Source organism: Macaca thibetana, chromosome 8, assembly GCF_024542745.1.
Source record: "Macaca thibetana thibetana isolate TM-01 chromosome 8, ASM2454274v1, whole genome shotgun sequence".
Classification (NCBI taxonomy): domain Eukaryota; kingdom Metazoa; phylum Chordata; class Mammalia; order Primates; family Cercopithecidae; genus Macaca; species Macaca thibetana.
Window position 1 is genome coordinate 64,999,404 of NC_065585.1, and position 22,545 is coordinate 65,021,948.

At 38.2% G+C, this 22,545-nt stretch overlaps 1 protein-coding gene across 1 annotated transcript in view; it reads left to right on the forward strand.

The window, feature by feature from the left end:
• MRPS28 (mitochondrial ribosomal protein S28) overlaps positions 1 to 19,990 on the forward strand; it is a 100,852-nt gene extending 80,862 nt beyond the window's left edge. Inside the window, exon 3 of the mRNA XM_050802243.1 lies at positions 19,698 to 19,990. Within this exon, the coding sequence (XP_050658200.1) occupies positions 19,698 to 19,866 (169 nt within the window). The 3' untranslated portion in view covers positions 19,867 to 19,990. The remainder of the gene's footprint in view (positions 1 to 19,697) is intronic.
• Positions 19,991 to 22,545: the final 2,555 nt, after the last annotated feature.

A 22,545-nucleotide genomic window follows, 5' to 3' on the forward strand; every position in this document is an offset into this window, starting at 1 on the left:
AGATTTGGAATTTATACCTCAGCCTGTAAGACTAATGTCAGAAACAAATTTGGTAAGAGAAACTTTTAAAAATCATTTCCTACCAGCCCTCACCACACTTCGTTTCCTGGAACAGTAAAGGAGTTCACTTCACTCACAAATGCATTATGAAAAATGTTTAATGAATTTTAAACGAAAGGACCAGATGATATGTACAATAATGCCTCATTTATCTAGGATAAGAATCCTATAATAACTGCTCTCCAGAATAGAGCAGAGAACCTGAAAATAAGATGGAGTTCTAAAAGCAGTGGCCATGAAACCTGTTTTAAAACCTGATATCTTCTTACCAGAGATTTTTGCTCAATATGCAATTCATTAATCTTACCCCTAGTATAAGTAATCAGAATATCTGGGGATGAGCCCCAGAAATCAGCTTTCAACACATCCCCCGGGTACTTCAAATGTGAAAAATGAAGAAACATTGCTTCTAGCCCTCATAAAGAGGTTCATCAGCCTCTCCTGACATACATACATACATACATTTATTTATTTATTTATTTATTTATTTATTTAGAGACGGAGTCTCACTCTGTCACCCAGGCTGGAGTGCAATGGCGTGATCTCAGCTCACTGCGTGCTCCGCCTCCCAGGTTCATGACATTCTCCTTCCTCAGCCTCCCGAGTAGCTGGGACTACAGGTGCCCGCCGCCACGCCCAGCTAATTTTTTGTATTTTTAGTAGAGACAGGGTTTCACCGTGTTAGCCAGGCTGGTCTCGATCTCCTGACCTTGTGATCCGCCTGCCTCGGCCTCCCAAAGTGCTGGGATTACAGGTGTGAGCCACCATGCCCGGCTGACATATATTTCTTAATAAGCTTATTTGGCTTCTCAGCTAAGAGGAGATTAGAAGTGGTTTTCTTCTAAAAACCATATCGGAAATTGAGGCAAGTACCTGGGAGGCAAGTACATTGTGGAAAGGGGCCAGAAAACTAAAAATTACACTCTTTAAAAGAAAGTTCTATTTTGGAATATTTAATAGTAGATTTTTCTTAATGGATGATTGAGACCAGGCTGATTAGTTTTTTTTTTTTTTTCAATCACAACGTGGCTTGTGCAGTAAATTTTAAAATGCAGTTTTGTTCATAATGACCTTAAAAAGGCAAGGAAGTATGTATGTTATAGGCAACACTAACTGGGTGTATTTTCTGCTTTAGAACCACTATGCCAGAAAAGGATTAAATAATGGGCTGATTGATGGCTTAGAAAATGTTTGATTGCATTACTGCACCATGATGAGACTTAAAAAATCAGTGTGCTCCTTGGCAAGCAGTGACTTTATCAGAGGAGTGTTGGTCCTGCTTTCAAATGAGTAAGAATGTGATGTGACCACTAGAGATGTTTTTTCAATGTGAGCAAAATCATTCTAAAGGAAAGGATGAAAATCATTAGTGAAAGTTGGGTAAGGTAACTAAACCCGGTCTTAAGGAGTTTGGAGAGACGCCCTGATCTTTCAGTAGGTATCTCTGAAAACATGATTGCTAGTGCATGTTGATAGAAACTAGAAGCGAAGCTGTCACCAGACTTCCATAGCCAGCTCAGCACATCCAAGGAATCCCCCATCTGCAGGTTTTATGTTAAATATTTGATTTTGCTTAATAAATATTTGTAAATTTATGTAAAGATTTTATGTTTCTTTTTCATTTATTTGTTCGATCAAATCAGGGCTCCCTCAACAGAGAACTCATTTATATCACTGAACCTATAGTCCAACTTCTCTAGAAAGCAATTTGGTCTGTATATTTGACAGTCTAAGGTACCTTTTTGACAGACCTGCAACAGAAGTTTCCATTATGTACAGATGCTCTTCTGTGGAACACTTGGTTTGGCTCTAACCTCTCTAAACAGATGCCCTTTGCCAGTGTCTTTGAGGGAAGGGAAAACACTGGCAACAGTAAGGGTTTTTTTGGTTTTGTTTTGTTTTGTTTAATCTGGTGGCATTCCCTACTAAAACTTCAACCATAAGGTATCTCAATTTTATTTTTTTTACCAAAAAGAATGAGCTTTAAAACCTTAATTTTAACATTCAGTTTTTCTACTTTTCTTGATTTAATAGCATGGTTTGGGAAAAAAAAAAAAAAAAAAAAAAAAGCACAGCCCACAATCAGAGAGAACAGGGTATGAATCCTGCCTCTACTATTTACTAGCTTTATGGCTTTGGGAAAGCTTTTCACTTGGAATATGCTGATAGTAATGCTTCTTCTAAAGTTGTTTGTGTGAGAAGAAATGAAATAACATGTAAAGTGCAAAACACGATGTGTGGCAAATAGGAGCGTGCCCCCACCTATGTCTTTTTAATATAGCACTCAGATTTCACTTGATAGGTGATCACTTCCCCAAAGTATGTTTATTCAGCAATTGAATCAGAAGGAATCTGTGCATCCTTCAGAAGTTTCCTTATTTGTTGACAGGTCTTCACATACTGAGTTTACTCTTCTACCTTAAGTTTTATTTATGAACAATAGTTGTATACCAGCGAGCACACACACTTCCACCCAAAAAAGATGAATTACTCAGCTTCTAGGAAAATACTTCTTTAAAAATATAACATGAACTCTGATTGTGTACAGGGAGGAGAAATCCAGATCAGAAACCAGTATACTTTTTCTTGCTTTTTCAGTGAACCTTCTTAAATACCATGTAACTAGCTGGTGTCACTTAATAGAGTACAGCCCTATGTCTCTCATTTATTTAACAGCTGCTTTACAAACATATACAAAGTAAAGTATCAGGGAATACCTTTTCATTCTTTAAAAAGAAAACCAGAAAAGTGATTTCCTTACCAATCCAGTTTGATACAGTGTAAGGTAGTATCACACTATGAAAGATAAAAAGAAAGTCTGCATTGTTTTTGATTTAAAAAATAAAAACTTCATTATTTTCTATTCCACTTCTACTGGTAACTGCACACATAAAAAGCACACACAATTACACACATTTTAGTTATTTGTTCTTTATATTGCGACCTACTGAAAATTAGAGGTGTATTTCGTATGATGTGTTTTTTCAGGCATTGAAAATCAGTATCACTAAGCTATAGCTATATCTTCATGAAACTTTTTGAGCTGTAATTTTGTGGTTGCCTACTACAACTTAAAGTGATACATCTAAGATTTTTCTCCCCCCAGTCCCTCAAATTATTGCATTGACTACATCTTCCTATTTGTTTCTTATTACAGTTTTTTTGGTAAAATTTTACATGATTTTCGAGGGAACAAGTTTTGAAAACCTAGGAAAACATTAATGTAACTTTTGAGAAGAAATGAGTTATGCTTTCCTTCCTCAATGATAATAAATTCCTGTCTGTTCTAAGAGGCAATAATGCAGGGTTTTTTCTCATTATAAAACTAAGAGCTTGTGGCCGGGTGAGGTGGCTCACACCTGTAATCTCAGCACTTTGGGAGGCCAAGGCAAGAGGATCACTTGAGGTCAGGAGTTTGAGACCAGGGTGGCTAACATGGTGAAACCCCGTCTCTACTGAAAATACAAAAATTAGCGGGGCATGGTGGCAGGTGCCTGTAATCCCAGCTACTTAGGAGGCTGAGGTGGGAGAATCGCTTGAACCCGGGAGGCAGAGGTTGCAGTTAACTGGGATAGCACCACTGAACTCCAGCCTGGGCAACAGGGTGAGACTCCTGTCTCAAAAAGAAAAACAACGACAACAACAACAAAAAACAGAAGTAAGAGGTTGTTGATTAAAAAATAGAGAAATATGTTATCACACCATCATGAGATAGTACTATTAATGTTTTTCTTTTCTCTAAGCAAGCACAGATTTTTTAAAAGGTGGGTTGCCATCATATGTTGTATTTTGTAACCTAATATTTTTGTTTATTAACTATATAGTGAACATTTTGTTACATATTAAACATCTTTTGGTTGTATAGTATTCCTTGTAGAGACATCATAATTTATTTAACCAATCCCCTATAGTTGGATATTTAGGTTGTTCTAAATTGTTTCTGTTTTAAATAAAGTATAGTAAACATTCTTATGCCCATCTCTTTTTACTTGTATTGGATAAAATCCAATGAGTAGAATTTCTGAATTTCTGGACAAATTGGTATAAAACATTCATATTACTAAATCATTCACTTTTAGAAAGGTAGGGCTAATTTAAAATCTCAACTAGCCCATTTCTTTGCAAACATGGGTAGGTTTTTAGTTTATTAATTTTTAATTTTTTTTTTTTTTTGAGACAAGATCTTACTCTGTCACCCAGGCTGGAATGCAGTGGCACAATCATAGCTCACTGTATGAACTCGAACTCCTGGGCTCAAAGTATCCTCCCACCTCAGCTCCCGAGTAGCTGGAACTGCAGGAGCATGCCGTCATGCCTGGCTAATTTTTAAATTTTTTGTGTTGCCCAGGCTGATCTCAAACTCCTGGCCTCAAGCAGTCCTCCCACCTTGACCTCCTAAAGTGCTTGAATTATAGGCATGAGCCATCACACCTGGCCCCTCTGTTTTTTTATATTAATCATATTAATAGCAAAAGTATCTAGACAATTTGCATTTTTGTGATTGTCAGTGAGCTAGAGGATTTTTTTTTTCTTTTGTCTAGGGAGCCGATTAAGGTTAAATGTTTATAAGTCATTCTTCTCTGGTGAATTCCTAGTAATCTCTTTGTCCATTTGTCTCTTATGCCTCAATTTATTTTACTTCTTTAAGCAAAATTATTACTTTGAGTAAACATAACAGAAAAGTCTTTCTTGGTATAAAATACAAAAATGTAATATTTGTATAGAAATACTGGCTTACATTGTAAATATTCTACAGGGGACATTTAGTTTATAACTTCTTTACTCTCAAGAATTATATTGCCATTTAGTGTTTTGTTTGGATTTATCACTCTACAAATATAAATGACATTCTAGAATATTCTCAGAATTGGATAGCTCCTTTTTATTAATATGCCTTTAGGAGTCTTCATCTTTAAAGTCAACCCTTTTCAGCTAATCAGAAATCTAAGCTTATATGAAATCTGAAAATAAACTTTACTTTGTTTTCAGGGTTTGGCCTTAAAGTAATGGTGGATGGCAGATGTAGTTGTTTGACTGTTGTGTTAAACAAACAAACAAATAAAAGGGAAGAGGAAGAGAATGAAAGACCATTTCCTTACCAAGCAATCACACAGTTTATTGTCTAGGAAATAAAAAAGAAGAAGAAGAAAGAAAGGAAAAGAAAGAAAAAAAGAAAAGAGCCAGTTTTGTGTACTGTTGAGCACACAGATGTTCCTCTTGGCAGCCATACAGTACTAGTCAGGATTGGGGTTTCTGCAGACGTAGAATGTGAGGCTTCTTTGTTGGAGACAAAGTGTTGCCTGTGGTGGGAATTGCTGCAGTGATGGGAAAGTATCGTAATGTATTGTTGGATTACTGTGATTTTCAATAGAGACAGTACATTAAAGTAGCTTTGTGGGCAATGGATTGTTTCAGCCAAGCCTGGCTAATAACACACTCATTTTGGCAAAGTCTATTTAAAAGGTAGAGCTGGCATAGTTTTGTGGTCATGAAGCCTGTCCCATACTTGGGCATTAGAATTACTTTTGCAAGCACTAGTTTTTAACAACCAATTTATTTAATGTAATTCAACAAAAGAGTTTGTGACTGTAAAGTTAAACCTGTAACCACTTTTCAAATGGAACCATTTTTTTTTTTATAATTGCTAAACTAGTGTTTTTTGGAATTGTTATAGAAATATTTTAATCAGGTTGTTTCTTAACCCTCTTGTTCATTTAAGATAAAGTTTTGTTATAAACTAGAAAGTGCTGATTTACATGCTTCATATTTTAGCAGTCTGTGTATATTTGGAGTGCTTTTTTGTTTAAATATAAATACTATGTTGTGAGATGTTTAACGTATATATAAATCTAATCACCAGAAAGCAAAGGTGAGTATTCTTTAATTGGCTTGCCAGTATTATCTGTCCTTGTCTTCCATAGAGTTTACTTGAAGTAGAACAATTAGCTATGTTGTACTGGATGTTAACCTAGATGTTAACTGTATTTTAAGGTTAAAATGTAAACTTTAAGGATTGAAATTGAATGTTTTTTAGTTTATCCCTCCCTTCTCCCTTTTATGTTATATAATATTGAATGAATTTTTATGGCCTTTTAATTGCTTACATAAAATTCAAACAGGAAGGGAAAGGAGACTATAAAAATTAGTAAAGGGTGGAAACCTTAAGATCAACCCTAATTAGATGGGGTTGCTGAATTAGAGATTGAACTAATATGTTCATGAAGCTTTAGACTTTGTAAGAACCATAGATATCTAGTCAACCATCTCTTTTGACAAAGTGAGATGCAGAAAAATTAACCAGTAATAACCTGGTTACGAGGAATTGAAACCAGATTACACTGCTGCTAATTCTCACAGCTAAACATTCTCTTTTATTTCCTTCAATCTTACCAAATTAAACCAACGTTCATTTACTGATATACTCTGTCAAAGGATTCATCAGATATTCACCATGGAAAAACTTAGTTTCTAGTTAGTAAACAAGAAATTTAATCATTAAAAGGTGTTGATAACAAAAGATTTCAATTATAGTTTCAGGCAACAACGAGAGTCCAGTCTCAGAGTATTACTTCTTTAGTGGCCAAATGAACTGTGCAAACAATGATCATTCTTGAAACTCAGTAAAAGAATAAATATCTTTAGACTAGGATAGTCAGAGGAACACCTTTTTCACAGTTTGTATTTTGGGGTGGGTCTGAATATTCTTGTCTGCCTCACTGGTGACTTCCAGCTTATTCTACAAAACTTAACATAAATTTCAGCTCTTTTCCCGAGAGTTCCTTGATACTTCTTTCCTATTAGAATTTCTTTACATTTACCTATACCACTAGTGTATTTCATTTCATTATGGTTGTCTTTCCTGCTAGACTCTAACCTCCTTAAGGTCACTGATTTCTTTTTCATCTCCTGAGTATCTCCTTGGCAAATAATGTGTGACTAGTACATGTTTCAAATAAATTGAACATTTGCGTGCAAATAGGCTTTCATATGGTAATAACACCTTATTATGTACAGAATTTTATCCCCCCAAAATTTATATGTTGAAGCCCAAGTTTCCAATGTGACTGTATTTGGAGATTGAACCTGTAAGGAAGTAATAAAGGTTAAGTGAGGTGTAAGGGTTGGGGCCCTAATCCAGTGAGATTGGTGGCCTCATAAAAGGAGGACGAAACATGAAAGAACACTCCACATGTGCATGCAGTGAGAGAGGGCCACATGAGGTCACAGCCTCTGCAAGCCAGCAAGACAGCCTTCACCAGAAATTGAATTGGCCCGAGCCTTGATCTTGGACTTTCAGCCTCCATAACTGTGAGAAAATAAATTTCTGTTGTTTAAGCCACCCAATCTGTGGTATTTTGTTATAGCAGCCCAAGCAGACTAATATACACATATATAAACAAGCAAATGGAGGAGTACGCATTGTTGTAGAAAATAAAAAAGGTTTGCTTCCCCAGATCCCACTGCACATCTTTGAAAACATTGTCAACTGCTTTCTGCCTTCATAAGAATACAATCCTGCCAATTCAGTTTACCCACCCAGACCACCTTACAGCCAGACCTCCAACAATTCTGACAGGAAGGAGTGGTTCTGTTCCTGAATGAACTGTTTGTTAAACCGAGAAGAATGCGGGCAGTATAGCAAAGCTTGACTCTACCATGGTCCTGAGTGAATTCTGACCAAGACAGACAGCTTTATCAGTGGCGTTAGATCTGGCTGCCGGGAGTGTGGCATGCCAGCACAGCCTCTTTCTCTTGCTGCAGTGCCTTTGTCCGCAGATAAGTTTTCTGATTAGCACTTCACCCTCCCTGCCCAGTGTCTTTCCATCCTTGTCCCCTAGAGTTCATTCTTACACAGAGCAGCCAGAGTGATCTTCAAAACAGAAATTTGATCATTCACTTCCCCTCCATAGGTTTTCCAGAGCACCTAAAAGAAACCCCCAACCGTTTACTTTGGTGTGTGAAGCCTTACATGGCCTGCCTCCTGCCTTCCTGTCTGGCCTCCGAGTCCTGCCAGTACTTTCCAGCCACACTGGCCTTTTGGTTTTGAATGTGCCAACTTTACCCTACCTTTGAGCCTTTGAACCAACGGTGCTGCTGCCTGAAAAGTTCTGCCCCCATCTTTGCACAGCTGGCTCCTTTTCTTGTCATTAAACGTCCCCTCTTCAGAGATGCCTTCCTTCACCACCCAGTCTACTGTTGTTTCCTAGTCCTCTCTAACATACCACTTTATTTTTATTTTCTGTACAACACTTAGTCCTATTTGATTTGGTTGTTTTTTGGTTTGTTGTCTTTCTCTTCCTAGCAGAGTGTAAGCTCTAAGAGTACTGGAACCCTTTCTTTCTTCTATACTTACTGGTTATTGCAGCATCTAGAGCAGTATCTTCCACAGATGGGCCTCTAAAAAACATTTTTGAGTGAATGAATGAACCAGTGAACAAACAGGTAGGCTGGAGCCCCAGGGCCAGGGCAAGTACTCCTGCAGGGCCCATCTTTCTCAAGGCTCATATTCTTTTCCCATATCCTCAGTCACTTGGGCCTTGCTGTCAACAGGAAGGCCCTCTACAGTCTAGAGACACACTTTCTCAAAAGTCCAGATGCTGTTGCTTATCGAGTAGATTAGAAGCCTTTAGCTAATTGATACCCACCAAAGTTAAGCTTAATTCGTTGAACACATCTTTGAAAATTTCCCTGTCAACTGTTGTCTACTCCCAACATAGACAATCCTCCTGCTAGCCAATTAGCTCCAGTAAACCTTAACAGCCAGACCTACTTTATGACAGAGAGTAACTAGTTCTGTACCTGAATTATTTCTTTGTTAAATCAAGGCCTATCCTGACTGGACTTTCATTGAGGATTTACTAAGTCTTTTATGTGCATTATTTCCTACGATCTTCCCAGCCATCCTATGAGGTAGGAACTACGGTGATTCCTATTTTACAGTAATGATTGAGGAGTTGAATATCTTGCCTAGGGTTACATAATGATCATAGAGTTCTTCACCTACAAGGAGTGTTCTTAAACACTGTCCGTTGGTTATCCTAGTTTTAATTAGTTCCCACCAGTAGACCGGCTTTCTTTACCCATTAATATGGCATGATACATGCTCTCTGTACAGAATTCTGCTTTTTCTTCATCTTTTCTTAGAAAGTTAGAAAGCTCCAAGATTTTGAGATCTTTTTCTGTGTTGTAACCACTGATCTAGGAAGTCCAAATGGGCAAGGACAACTAGATGCAGATAACCTCTATAAAATATAATTTGATAGGGGAAATTAATGCTTATCAAAGTTAGAGTTCCTATTAGGAACTACTAATTCCTTCTTAGTGGTGAAGACAAAAATAAGTCATTATTCTACCCTGTTTTGTCTTACTTTAAAGGCATACGAATTATTCAAAGATATATTATTCAAAATATGCCTAACATTTTTTTGAATTTTATTATTTGAATGTTTTTTCCCAGAGAGTAAAAAGTTTAAAATAATGTCATTATCTAATATCAAGGAAATTTTCTCAACGTCCTGTTGCCATCAAAATAAAAACAAAAGCAAACAACAAAGCTCCTATTTACAATTTAAATCATAAAGAGATGCTTTGATATTTTTTATTTAGAAATTCTGAAGTATGTACTTTTTTTTGCAGAATTTTATTCCAAAGATATTTGACAATTGATGATATTTAGAATAAGATATTAGCATTTAGAACAAAGTCACCCTAGAGATACTAATCTGCACAGAAGCAATTTCTTTTCTCAGATTAGAAGCAAAAATATCAACTTGCATCCTGGTCACTGTGTAGTCACACTCCTGTTTTGACAGGAATGACCCAGAGATCAGGGAATACTTGGAACATTCTAAGTAACACATTGTCAACACCTATGCTGCCCCTCAAGATTTAAAATAAGTGAATGCAGCTTTGAGATTGGAAGCCAAGTTAAGGAGCACATATGACAGGTGGTGGAATGCAGACTTGTCCAAAGACTTCAGACCCCTAGTTTGCAAAACAAGTTGCAGATGTGTTATATAGCATTTGAAAGTGCATATTTACTAAAATCTTCTACAAACATATAGAATGCTTAGTACATATAGTGTAGTGCAGTGCTACAAAGTGGAAGTTCAAAAGTACAACACTGACAGAGATTAAAGAGTAGCATGGAAACAGAAAACGGTAGCTCCATGTGTCCTCATATAGGAGAAAAGGGTGATTTAGGACTTGCCTACCTAGGGAAGTGATTAATATACTAAAATAACCTGTGTCGCCTGGTTAATTAAGTGGTCCTCCTATCTGAAACACAACTTAGCTGACCATCTATCCAGGAAATCATGTCCAGAAAAATCTTTAGCTTCAGATTTGAGTCAGATAAAGAAGCTAATTATGCATAATGGATATTGTTATCTGGAAATAAGTCAGGGCACCTATGGATGTGGTAAGTCAGTGAGAGTGTTGTACTTCATGGTCTATCAGAGTTAAATGATGATAGGTAGACTGAAAGATAATCAGATGTTAAATTTGTTACTGTACGCATGACCTACCTCCTGACTGACTGGCTGGCTGCTCTTTTTAATCTGGTTTCCAGCTTTCATGCTTTCTGGTGTTGGAGAACTATTAGGCTTTCTGGGTCACAGAATCATAAATTTTAGAAATGGAAGGATCTTAAAAGTCATCTAATTCAACCCTTACCGAATTCAAACTCCATCATTACTACAAAGGTCATCCATTTTGAAAATTCCCTGTGATTTCCACCATTAATACACACTAAAAAACAACCTGTTCCCTTTCCAGCCAGCTCTGTTAGAAGTTCTTTCTCATATTAAACTGCTATGAATCTGCCATCCTAAAGCTTCTACCCGTTTGTCTTATTTCTGCTTTTTTTGGGGCGGGGGCATACAATATGTAGTCACATAAAATAAGTACTGTCACCTTTTTAATATTAAACCCTTGCAAATTCAGACAGGTTTGGGGTCCTCTTGCTATTTTTTTTCCAATATGCTAAATGCCTGCCTTCCCTTCAATTCCTTCTTCAACATAATACAGTATTCTTTCACTGTCCTCTTCTTGATAGGTTCCGATTATCAATGACCCTCTAATTGTGTTGCACAGAGCAGGTCACAGTAGTCTAAATATGGTCAGAAAAGTGAAAGGAGATTGAGATTATTATGCAGTTTATAGAATAGAATATGTACTTCTAATTCAGCCTAAAATTACATTTGCTTATTGGGGGAGCAAAACTACATTGTTGATTCTTATTGAGCTTGTGATGATCTAAAACCATCTTCTCACATTAAGTGACTTTAAAGTGCTTGCTTTTCTGTACTTATGTAGTTGATTTTTATTTTTAATTTAACAGAGTTTTCTAGGCTGCAGTGCCCTCAGTTTTTAATAAAGAGCATGAACTGTAGTGTTTTTTTGTTTTGTTTTTTGTTTGTTTGTTTGTTTGTGAGACGGAGTCTCGCTTTGTTGCTCAGGCTGGAGTGCAGTGGCACAATCTCGGCAAACTGCAGTCTCCACCTCCTGGGTTCAAGCGATTCTCCTGTTTCAGCTTCTCAAGTAGCTGGGGCTACAGGCATGCGCCACCACGCCCAGCTAATTTTTGTATTTTTAGTAGAGACAGGGTTTCACCATCTGTTGGCCAGGCTGGTCTTGAACTTCTGACCTCGGGTGATCCACCCACCTCGGCCTCCCAAAGTGCTGGGATTACAGGTGTGAGCCACCACGCCTGGCCTGTAGTGTTTAATTAATGTACTCAGGCTGGGCATGGTGGCTTATCCCTGTAATCCCAGCACTTTGGGAGGCCGAGGCAGGTGGATCACTTGAGGCCAGGAGTTCAAGACCAGCCTGGGCAACATGGTGAAACCTCATCTCTACTAAAAATGCAAAAAATTAGTCAAGTGTGGTGGCATGCACCTATAATCCCAGCTACTTGGGAGGCTGAGGCACGAGAATTTCTTGAACCCAGGAGGTGGAGGTTGCAGTGAACTGAGATTGTGCCACAGTATTCCAGTCTGAGTGACAGAGACTGTGTCTCAAAAAAAAAAAAGTCCTCCAAATTGGGGGTGCAAAGGGCAAATATCAAACAGGACCTGTGGTCAAGTCACGAGCTCTATTCTAAGCCCTGAAAGTCTCTTTTTGTTTTTAATTTAATTTAATTTTAGACAGGGTCTCACTCCATTGCCCAGGCTGGAGTGCAGTAGCGTGATTATGGCTCACCGCAGACTTGAACTCCTGGGCTCAAGATCTCCTCCTGCCTCAGCCTCCCCAGTAGCTGGAACTACAGGCACTCACCACCACATCTGGCTAATTTTTAATTTTTTTTTTTTTTTTTTTGTGGAGAAAGGGGCTCGCTACGTTGACCAGGTTGATTTCAAACTCTTGGACTCAAGCTATCCTCCTGCCTCAGCCTCCCAAAGTGCTACCATTATAGGTGTGAACCACCATGCCCAGCCGAGAGTCTTTCTCAAATCAACTTAACATAAGTCTGGTCAGCATGGGATAGTAGTCTTTGTGCTCCACCCTTTCCCCTTCTGCTTTCCTTTCTGTTCCCTCTCCCCTCATTGACCCTGGTTCTTGTCCTACAGAAGAGGCTAATTAAAGCACTCTGGATTGCATGGAATCTGCAGCATGGGTTGATTCTTTCATGAAAGATTTTTTCCTCTCTCTGACCGTTACCAGCCCACATACTCTACTGCAATAACAGTCTCTTAAGTATTTGGCCTTCCAAAAGGGATCCATGAAGTCTCATCTCTTGTTGAAAAGACAAAGAAATCACAACAGACCTAAAGTACTTCTTCCCACCAAGGGAATGAGTGGAATATGACTTTTCCCTCCATCTTTGCCTCCTGGGGTTGAGAGGAGAGGAGAGGGGATAGTCTCTCTAATTCTTGTTGGTATCCTTTTACTTCATGTAGGTGTTGAACAAGTGTTTGTTGAAAATTCCACAATACCTATTTATAAGTAACTAATTCAGAGAGACAGAAACAAGATTAAACCAAACTTGAAAATGGGTGGTACAACAAATTTAAAAGTTTTCTGTTCTCTTAATGTAGTCAAAAGTACAGGGGATTAGGAATCTGGAGACAGGGGTTTTACCATGGGAGGACATTGTTAAGGACATTTTAGGGATGAGGAAATCAGGAAATAACATTTGCCATCAAGCAGTTGTCAAGCCAAAACTTGACTCTTGTGTATGGAGCAAGTGCTTATGTTCTTGAGCATTGTGCTAGTGATTTTGAAAATCTTACGTCTTTTGGTCATGAAAGTACAACCTTAATGACAGTAAACCTTACATAGCCAAGCTAAAATGATTCAGCCTTTTGTTTAGATGAAAATATCTTTTAATCTCTTCAGTTTTCATAATGGAAAAACAATTTTGGCCTGTCATATCTGATATTTAAAACACGTAGTTCTAACTTTGACCTTCTACATAATGTCTAAACTGCATGCACTTGTTAAGGAAATTAAGGCCTGAATTAAGCAAGATTCAGCCTGGCCCAAAACTACCACAAACCATTTGGAGAATAGCTGCTGAACACGTTAAATCAGTGATTTTGTTAACAGTCAGGAGATCAGACTCATATGGGAAGTGTTTTCCCAAATGTGCATGAATCTCCAGCTCTACGCTATTGATTTTGCTGGAGCAGGTCTGGGTTGGACCCCAGGCCATCAGTATTTTCTTTTTAAGAAAAAAACTTTAAAAATCTTCCACAGATATTCTGTGATAGCTCCCAGCTCAGGCTACCCACAGATATACCAAGTCTGTCACTGTAAACTGCAGAGTGATCTTTAGACCTTATTATCCCCTCCCTCTGCCCCAAATCCCCAAACTCAAAGAATGCCTTCAATGAGTTTTGCTCTCCTGTCATTTATTTTATATATGTTGAAGGTTGCTACCAGACTTGTCCACTTGAATAGTATTCTAGTATCTTTAGTAAAACCATATTGAAGTATAAATAAGTATTGATGCAGTGAATTATGTAAGCTCCTATTTATTTTATATTTATTATGTGCCATGTACTTTTCATACCTTAATGCTTTAAGCCTCTTGTCAGACTTGCAAGGTGTTGCATATTGCAGATGAGTAAACAGCTCAGAAAAGGCAGATGTATTGTACTTGGTCACAGTCAAACCTCTGTGCTACACTGAAAAAAACTTGTTTCAGTCAATAAATGTGTATATTTTCCTCTCACTTAAAATGAAAATTGCATATTCCAAAACATCCCTTTTTGCTTAAAAGCTATAATACTACTGCCAAGTTTGATCCCAATTTTAGTCATCAGCATGTTTCAGGTACCTGAAAGCATTTACTCCTTCTGTTTCTTTGGATTTTTTTTTTTTTTTTGCCCTTTCCATATGTATGTATTCATATTTAACTAGCAAAAAGTATTTAGTTTTTTAATAAAAATAGACTTGATATGATGATTGTTATGGTTGTTAGGTGACAGGATTTTCCTTTTCCTCATTTCTTTCTTTCTTTTCTTGCTTTCCTTTCTTCTCTTTTCTCTTTCTTTCCCCCTCCCCTCCCCTCCCCTCCCCCCCCCTCCCCTCCCCCCCCCTCCCCTCCCCTCCCCCCCCCCCCCCCCCCCCCCCCCTCCCCCCTTCTCTCCCCTCCCCTCCCCTCCTCCCCTCCCCTCCTCCCCTCCCCTCCCCTCCTCCCCTCCCCTCCTCCCCTCCCCTCCCCCCTCCCCTCCCCTCCCCCCCTCCCCTCCCTCCTCCCCCCCTCCCCTCCCCTCCCCTCCCCCTCCCCTCCCCTCCTCCCCCCTCCCTCTTCCTCTCCTCTCTTCCCCTCCCCTCTCCTCTCCTCTCCTTTCTCTACAGGATCTTGCTCTGTCACCCAGGCCTGAGTGTAGTGGTGTAATCTTGGCTTACTGTAGCTGCAACCAGCCAGGCTCAAGCAATCCTCCCACCTTAGCCTTCCGAGTAGCTGGGACCACAGATGCGTGCCACCACGCCTGGCTAATTTCTGTATTTTTTGTAGAGATGGGATTTTGCCATGTTGCCCATGTTCGAGACTGGTCTCGAACTCTGAACTCAAGCAGTCCTCCTGCCTCAGTCTCCCAAAGTGCTGGGATTACAGGCGTGAGCCACCATGGCTGGCCTTCCCTAATTTCTTGACACATCTTCTTTTGTAACTTGAGAAAAAATTATAACTGTCATTATTGATACCATTTATAATGTATTATATGCATATTCCACATTATTAAAAAATGAAATCATTTACTAGACTTTTTAAATTCTCCATTTTCACATTTTATAAAATAAATCAATTCTTGAACAAGAGACAAAACTTCTGTTTGTGGTGGCACAGAATACTAGCAGGGCAAGGTTAAAAAGAACTTGAAAAATATATATTCATATTAGAATTTTAGAACAAGATTAAAATCTTTATCCAGGATAATTGCAGTTTGAGGAAATGTGTTTTGGTATATTATGAATAGTATCTTTTGCTCATTGCTGTGAGAGTATGTAGATTTCCAGCGGGCCAGTTATACATATTGTTTATTTGGCCTAATGGTAGGCACACTCTAGATAGTATTTTTAAGTGATAATCATTAGGTTTTTTTTTTTTTTTTTTTCCCCAAAGGACTTTTGGGAATAATTCAGGTAGCAAAAATTATGATTATAATAATTTTTATATCTTAATTTGTATCTTCTAATGGCCTGGGATAATAAATTAGGACTTAAGATGTGCGCTGTATTTGAAATTTTAATGATGACTAGAAATATTGGAGAGGAGTAGAACTTTTTGAACACCCTGTCATGTTTATTTTGTTAATCTTGGCTTCTGTGCTTGATGGTGTACAGTACAGATAGTACAGTGATGAACAATAGCAGTACTAAAGCACACATAGTTTAAATAGCCACTTATTCAATAGATTGTCTAGAAATCAGGGGTTATGTAATGTTACATGCTTATGATCATCTAGGGAATAAAAACAACAAATGACAGACTTTTTATAGGCATCTTACAGATTGAATGGAAAGAAGCAATAGACTAGACAGGTCAAGGGAACATGGCAGATGGTACTTTGAAAAAGTGGGGCAAACCTGAAATAAACCAAGTAGTCTGCGTATAAAGATTCATTTGTTAATTGAATGTTCAAGATTATTACAATGTTTTATATAAGCTAATAAAAAGGCTTAAAAGTTTGCATTTTGTGTATATAATCAATTTTGCATGTAATATCACTTTACATTATATCAATTTCCAAATACTTAGAATTGTATAAAGTAGAATAAAATCATCCAACTGCAAAAGATCTAAGGTCTTTTCTGACCCTGTGCTTTTTAACAATGATGAAATTGAAGCCCAGACAGTTTATTTAAAGAAGAAAATACATACACATTCCTACTTACACACATACACACAGGGACATGGCTACTGACTTCACATATAGATTGGTATGACTATATTTGTATGAATTAGAAAAAGAAACAAATTGATGTTAATTAAACCTTTAGAAATGTTTTTCTTCCTGTTGAAAAAAGAGAAAATGGAAACTTTTCTTCTGTAGTCTTAAAACTCTAATTAAGGAATTGCGAGAAAGCCAGAAAAATATCTGAATGATTTTAACTTAGTAGGATGAAAACATAGATGGTTAATGATATCAAAAGAACTATTTTAAAACTTGTGAGAATTATGATTACAGCAAGACAGCTAATTTGACTAGCAATGTCAGAATTCCTTACAGTATTCTCTTTGGATACCAAGGTTCAATCCAAGCTTTGTATTTGTTGGCTTTGTATTACTTAATATTATTTATATCAAAGAACTGTATCAAATATTATTTATATAGTGAGAGAGATTCTCTCTATTTTAAGTCTGTGAGAACCATCAGTAGCATGCACTGACAGATGTTAAAGAATGTCTGTGGAAAGAATGTCAGAAACCTCTCCAAAGGAAAGTCTTTAAAGCATGCCCTTAATACAGAAATGCAAAACCAGATTTAATTGCCCTTTTCCTATACAGCTCAGACGTGCAGGCTCGTTTACTGCAGCATATGGCCTGAGAAAGTGCACAGTGGAAGAGAGCAGTCTTGGTAAAGGCTGAGATTGAATCCATTTAGGCTGGAGTTCACAAAGATCAGTCAGAAGCAAGCACTTGAAGTTAAAAGAAACACACCAAGCAGTAAAAACACAGGCTATTTTCATTTTGAATGTGCTCAGTGGAGACATCCTATTTGCCTTTCAAGACAGCAGTATTCTTTGGTTTTAATAGGAAATACAAAATTTCTGAAAAACTGCTGCCTGGGGGGCTTTTCCCCCAATTTAAAAAAAGATGTAAAAAAATCACATTGCACGAGGCAGTATTGTTTTTAATGATAATTTATTTGAAAGTAGCCATTTTTCTAATGAGAATTAAAATAATGAGTTGAATGGCAGCAATATGGCTTATATTTTACTTCATAGGAAAGACATGAGACTATATGAAGTGATAAATTCTTACCACTCCTAAAGGGATTATGTTTACAGTTCTTTCAAGAGGTCATAGGTAATTGAAAACTTAAGGAGGAACAGAAGAATCTGTGAATCGTTTTACACCACTGTGTGGCATTAGGCCAGTAGCTTTACTTCCGTGTACCATAATTTTTTTGTCTGTAACATGGAGGATATCTCTAGTTTTTTAAAACAAAGACACAAAATATTACCTATGATGTCAAACACACATATATACATATATGCATATAAACATATAGAAGGACTAGAAAATGTGACTGACTTCATCATTTTCCAGATTTTACAAAAGGACATTTATTTCTAAAATCAGAAAAAGTAACTTCTCAAAAAAAGCTGAATAGCCTAAATGTTTACTTGATGGACCATATATAAATTTCTTCAGAATACCAATTATTATGTGGAGACTCTTCATATGTAGTCTACCAAAATTATTTTCCAGTGACTTTTTTGAGAACTTTGTTTCTTCATTTTCTGTTGATATAAAGTTATTTTAATTTTAAAATTAAATTAGAATATATAAAGTATATAGATTGTTGAAGATTTGTGGTTTTTAATCAGCAGTACTTCCATCTTGCTATTCTATTATGTTGATGTTTAACTTTTAAAATAATTGATTGAGGAAGAAAGGCAAATGGATATCAGTTTTCATTTGGTATTATAAAATACTTGAATCTTTTATTTACTAAATTAAGTCATCATGTGTTATGACTGGCATTACATTTTCTTTTGTAATTTATTTTTTAACTAATAAAAATTGTACATATTTGGCCGGGCACGGTGGCTCACGCCTGTAATCCCAGCACTATGGGAGGCCGATGCAGGTGGATCACGAGGTCAGGAGATCGAGACCATCCTGGCTAACACGGTGAAACCCTGTCTCTACTAAAAATACAAAAAATTAGCCGGGCGTGGTGGCAGGCGCCTGTAGTCCCAGCTACTCGGAAGGCTGAGGCAGGAGAATGGTGTGAACCTGGGAGGCGGAGCTTGCAGTGAGTGGAGATCATGCCACAGCACTCCAGCCTGGGTGACGAGCGAGACTCCATCTCAAAAAAAAAAAAAAAAAAATGTACATATTTATTGGGTATAACATGCTGTTTTGAAATATGTATACATTGTGGGATAGCCAAATCGAGCTAATTAACAAATGCATTACCTCATGTACTTAAATCATTTTTGGTGATGAGAACATAAAATATACTCAGCAATTTCCAAGTCTACAACACACTGTTATTAACTGTCATCACCATGATGCACAATAGATCTCTTGAACTTACTCCTCCTATCTAACTGAAATTTTGTATCCTTTGACTAACATCCTTTGACCTGGTAACCACAGGAGCTGTAGTTATCTCTACTATAAGATGTTAAACTTTTTTAGATTTCACATATAAGTGAGAGATCATGTGGGGTTTGTCATGCTGTGCCTGGTTTATAAAGTCCTCCAGGTTCATCCAACTGGCATTACATATTAATAACACTGCAACCAATCCCAAATACTGAGTTCTTTACACTTAGACATTTTTCCATTTTGCTTTTGTAAAATTTTACTTTAAAATAAAGTTTTAATTTTAGAAGGAAAATGTATCTGAAACTTCTTTTCCCCTTGATACTCTCTGACTTTAATTGACAAAGCAGACACCAGTTTTAAGAACTGTCTGGCTTGAATTTCCGTTTACTGTGGGTTTTAAAATCTTTAAAGGCAACTTTTAAGATGAAAATTCTAGAGCTGGCAGTGGCTCACACCTGTTATCCCCAAAATTTAGGAGGTCAAAATTTGGGAGGGTCACTTGAGGCCAGGAGTTTGAGACCAGCCTAGGCAACATAGAGAGACCCTGACTCTGAAATTAGCTGGTCATGGTGGTGCATGCTTGTAGTCTTAGCTGCTTGGGAGGTTGAGGCAGGAGAGTCGCTTGAGCCCAGAAATTTGAAGTTACAGTAGGCTCTGATTGCACCGCTGTACTCCGGCCTGGGTAACAGAATGAGACCCTGTCTTTTTTTTTTTCCAAAACAAAAAAGTTTGGGGGTGGAGGGCAGGATTTCTGATACAATCAAATTACCAGTGTTAACTTCATCTTGAGCTAACAGAAATTAAAATTGGAATTTGGTTGTTGTTGTTAAACTAGTTGTTCGTGTTATGATATTCAGAATTAATGGATTTTTTTTTTTTTTTTTTTTTTTTTTTTACTATTTAGGAAATACCAGAAAGGAACCAGGGTCCGGTTGCGGCTATTAGATCTTGAGCTTACATCTAGGTTCCTGGGAGCAACAACAGATACAACTATACTAGAGGCTGATGCAGTTCTCTTAGGAATCCAGGAGAGTAAAGACTCAAGATCTAAAGAAGAACGTCATGAAAAATAAATGAACTTTGCTTAGTGGATTCATTCCTTTGCTGAAGTCAGGTAGTCATCAAAAATGCAGTTAGACTAATTGTGAATAAATGATTGAATTAAGATATAATAAATAAAAGCTATAATTATAGATAGCTCTTGTTAGAATTTTCTTTAGCAATATTCCTGCCCCTTACTCCTTGTTTTGCCCTTAATGTTTTTTCCTTTGATGGGGATGGTATACACTGTACTGAGAAATTGTTATTCAATAAATATGTTTTGAGTGCTGTCTATGTGTATGGTACTAGTTTAAACAGCAATAAACAAATTAGACAAAATTGCCTGCCTTGTGGCCCTTACATTCCACTGGGGAAAACAGGCAATAAATAAGTAAAATATATGGTATGTTAGACAGTGATACATAGCTAAGGAGAAAAAGGAAGCAAGGAATGGGGTTACAAGGTGTCTGAGTGATAGGTTGCTAGCTACATGGGTCTCTGAGGAAGAATTTTCCAGCAGAAGGAGCGACTAGTGCAAAGCCCCTGAGACACGACTGCACCTATCCAGATTAAGGACCAGGGAGGAAGCCACTGTAGGAGCACAAAAAAAGTAGGAGATGAACAGAGAGGTGAGGGAGGCTCTGTAGGTCCTCATATGCACTCTGGCATTTATTTACTGATTGAGATGGCAGGTCATTGGAGGATTCTGAGCAGAGGAAGGATATAATCTGACATTTTAGCAGGATCTCTTTGAGTAAGTTAGCTGCGTAGACCTAAGTTGAACAAGGACAGCCACAGCAAGACCCATAAGGAGACTTATCCAGGCAAGAGATGATGGCAGCTTGGACCAAGGTAGTAGCAGTGTAATTGGCGAGAAGTTCTTGAAATCTGGATATATTTTGAAGATGGAGCCCGTGGGATTTCCTAACACATTGGGTATGGAATATATGAGAAAGGAAGGAGTGAGGATGACAACAAGGTTTTTGGCCTGCACAGTTGGAAGACTTTAATTGCCTTTAACTGAGGTAAGTAAAGAGCAGGTTTGAGGGAACTATTCTGAACTCAATTTTGGACATGTTAAATTTGAGATGCATATTAGCCATCTAACTGGAGATGTTCTGAAGGCAGTTGGATATATGGCTCTGGAGTTCACGGGAGAGCTCTGGATGAAAGAAAGAGACTTGCAAATCATAAACATACTTGCCAGTCATAATCATACTTCACAAATGATGTAGGTCAAGAATTCAGGCAGGGTTCTTGACCTGGCCTAGGCAGTTTTGTTTCTCATGGTATCAGTTGAAGTCACCTGGCTGGCCGCTCTAGTAGCGTCCAAGACAGCTTCACATACGTGTCCAGTACTTTGGCAGGGGTGCTTGAAAGGTTAGGTTCAGCTGGAACAGTCAACCAGAGCACCTACACGCGGCCTCTCCAGCATGGCAGTCTCAGGATAGTAAGATGGCTGTCATGGGCTGGCTTTCCCCAGAGGGAGCATTCCACAAGAACCAGGCTGACACTATCTGACCGAGCGCAGGAAATCACACAGCTTCACTTGTACCCAGTTGGTTATAAAAAAAGTTATAAGGTCCGGATTCAAGGGGAAGGAATAAGCCTCCACCTCTTAATGGAGGTGTGACAGTGTCACAGTGTAGAAGGTCAGTGGATTAATGATACTGTGGCAAAAGAGCCTGCCACACCACCCCTTCCCAAGGTCACACCCAGTAGCCAATAGCCTCTGCAAAGTCTCAAATCTAAATTTTAACCCCTCCACTCACTATCCTTCCTGCTCCCTTAATTTTGTGTGCCCAATTGAGCACTTTTTCAAAAATCTTTGAGATTCCAATCCCCATTGACTCCCAATTTTTTCACTCATCATCTTATGTTCTCACTATCCCCTTCATCCAGCTTTAGAGTCTGGGGTGCATCGCTATGATGACTCCCTTGCAAACAAAACACCGTTGAGTCTTCTCCCTTCCGCCATTTTTCACCTGGCATAACTTCAACCCTGATTAAATGTCTACCTGCTTCATTCCTGCACCTGAGCTGTTCAGCATTACAGAAGACAACCTTACAATTATATTGATTGGTATCACTTTAAATCTGGAATTTCAGGTTAAGATGTCAGGTTAATACATACATCTAATTTTATTCCCTCCAAAGCCTCACTAAAATTACAACAAAGGGAGACGGATGGATGAATAGGAAGATAGATGATAGAGACACATGAATACCCACAGCAAAAAAAAAAAAAGTCAAGTGTGAGAAAAACAGGAAAAGAACAAAATTTTGCAATCTGAAAATAGATGGATGAATAGACATTTACATAGCAGAACAGAGGTAGACACATTCTTAGCTGTCAGCGCAGAAAGCTGAGAACCAACCTGATTTACTGCAGAATCCTCAGAATATTCAGGAACTGGCAGAACCAGGTACTTCTAGATCTAAGAGTGAAGTGGGGTTAGGGGAGGTCAGAATAAAGAGGTTTGGGGGTCAGCCATGGTGGCTTGCGCCTGTAATCCCATCACTTTGGGTGGCCAAGGTGGGCAGATCACCCGAGGTCAGGAGTTCAAGACCAGCCTGGCCAACATGGTGAAACCTCGTCTCAACTAAAAATACAAAAAAGCCAGGCCTGGTTGTGTGCACCTGTAATCCCAGCTATTCGGGAAGCTGAGGTAGGAGAATCGCTTGAACCCAGGAGGCGGAGGTTGCAGTGA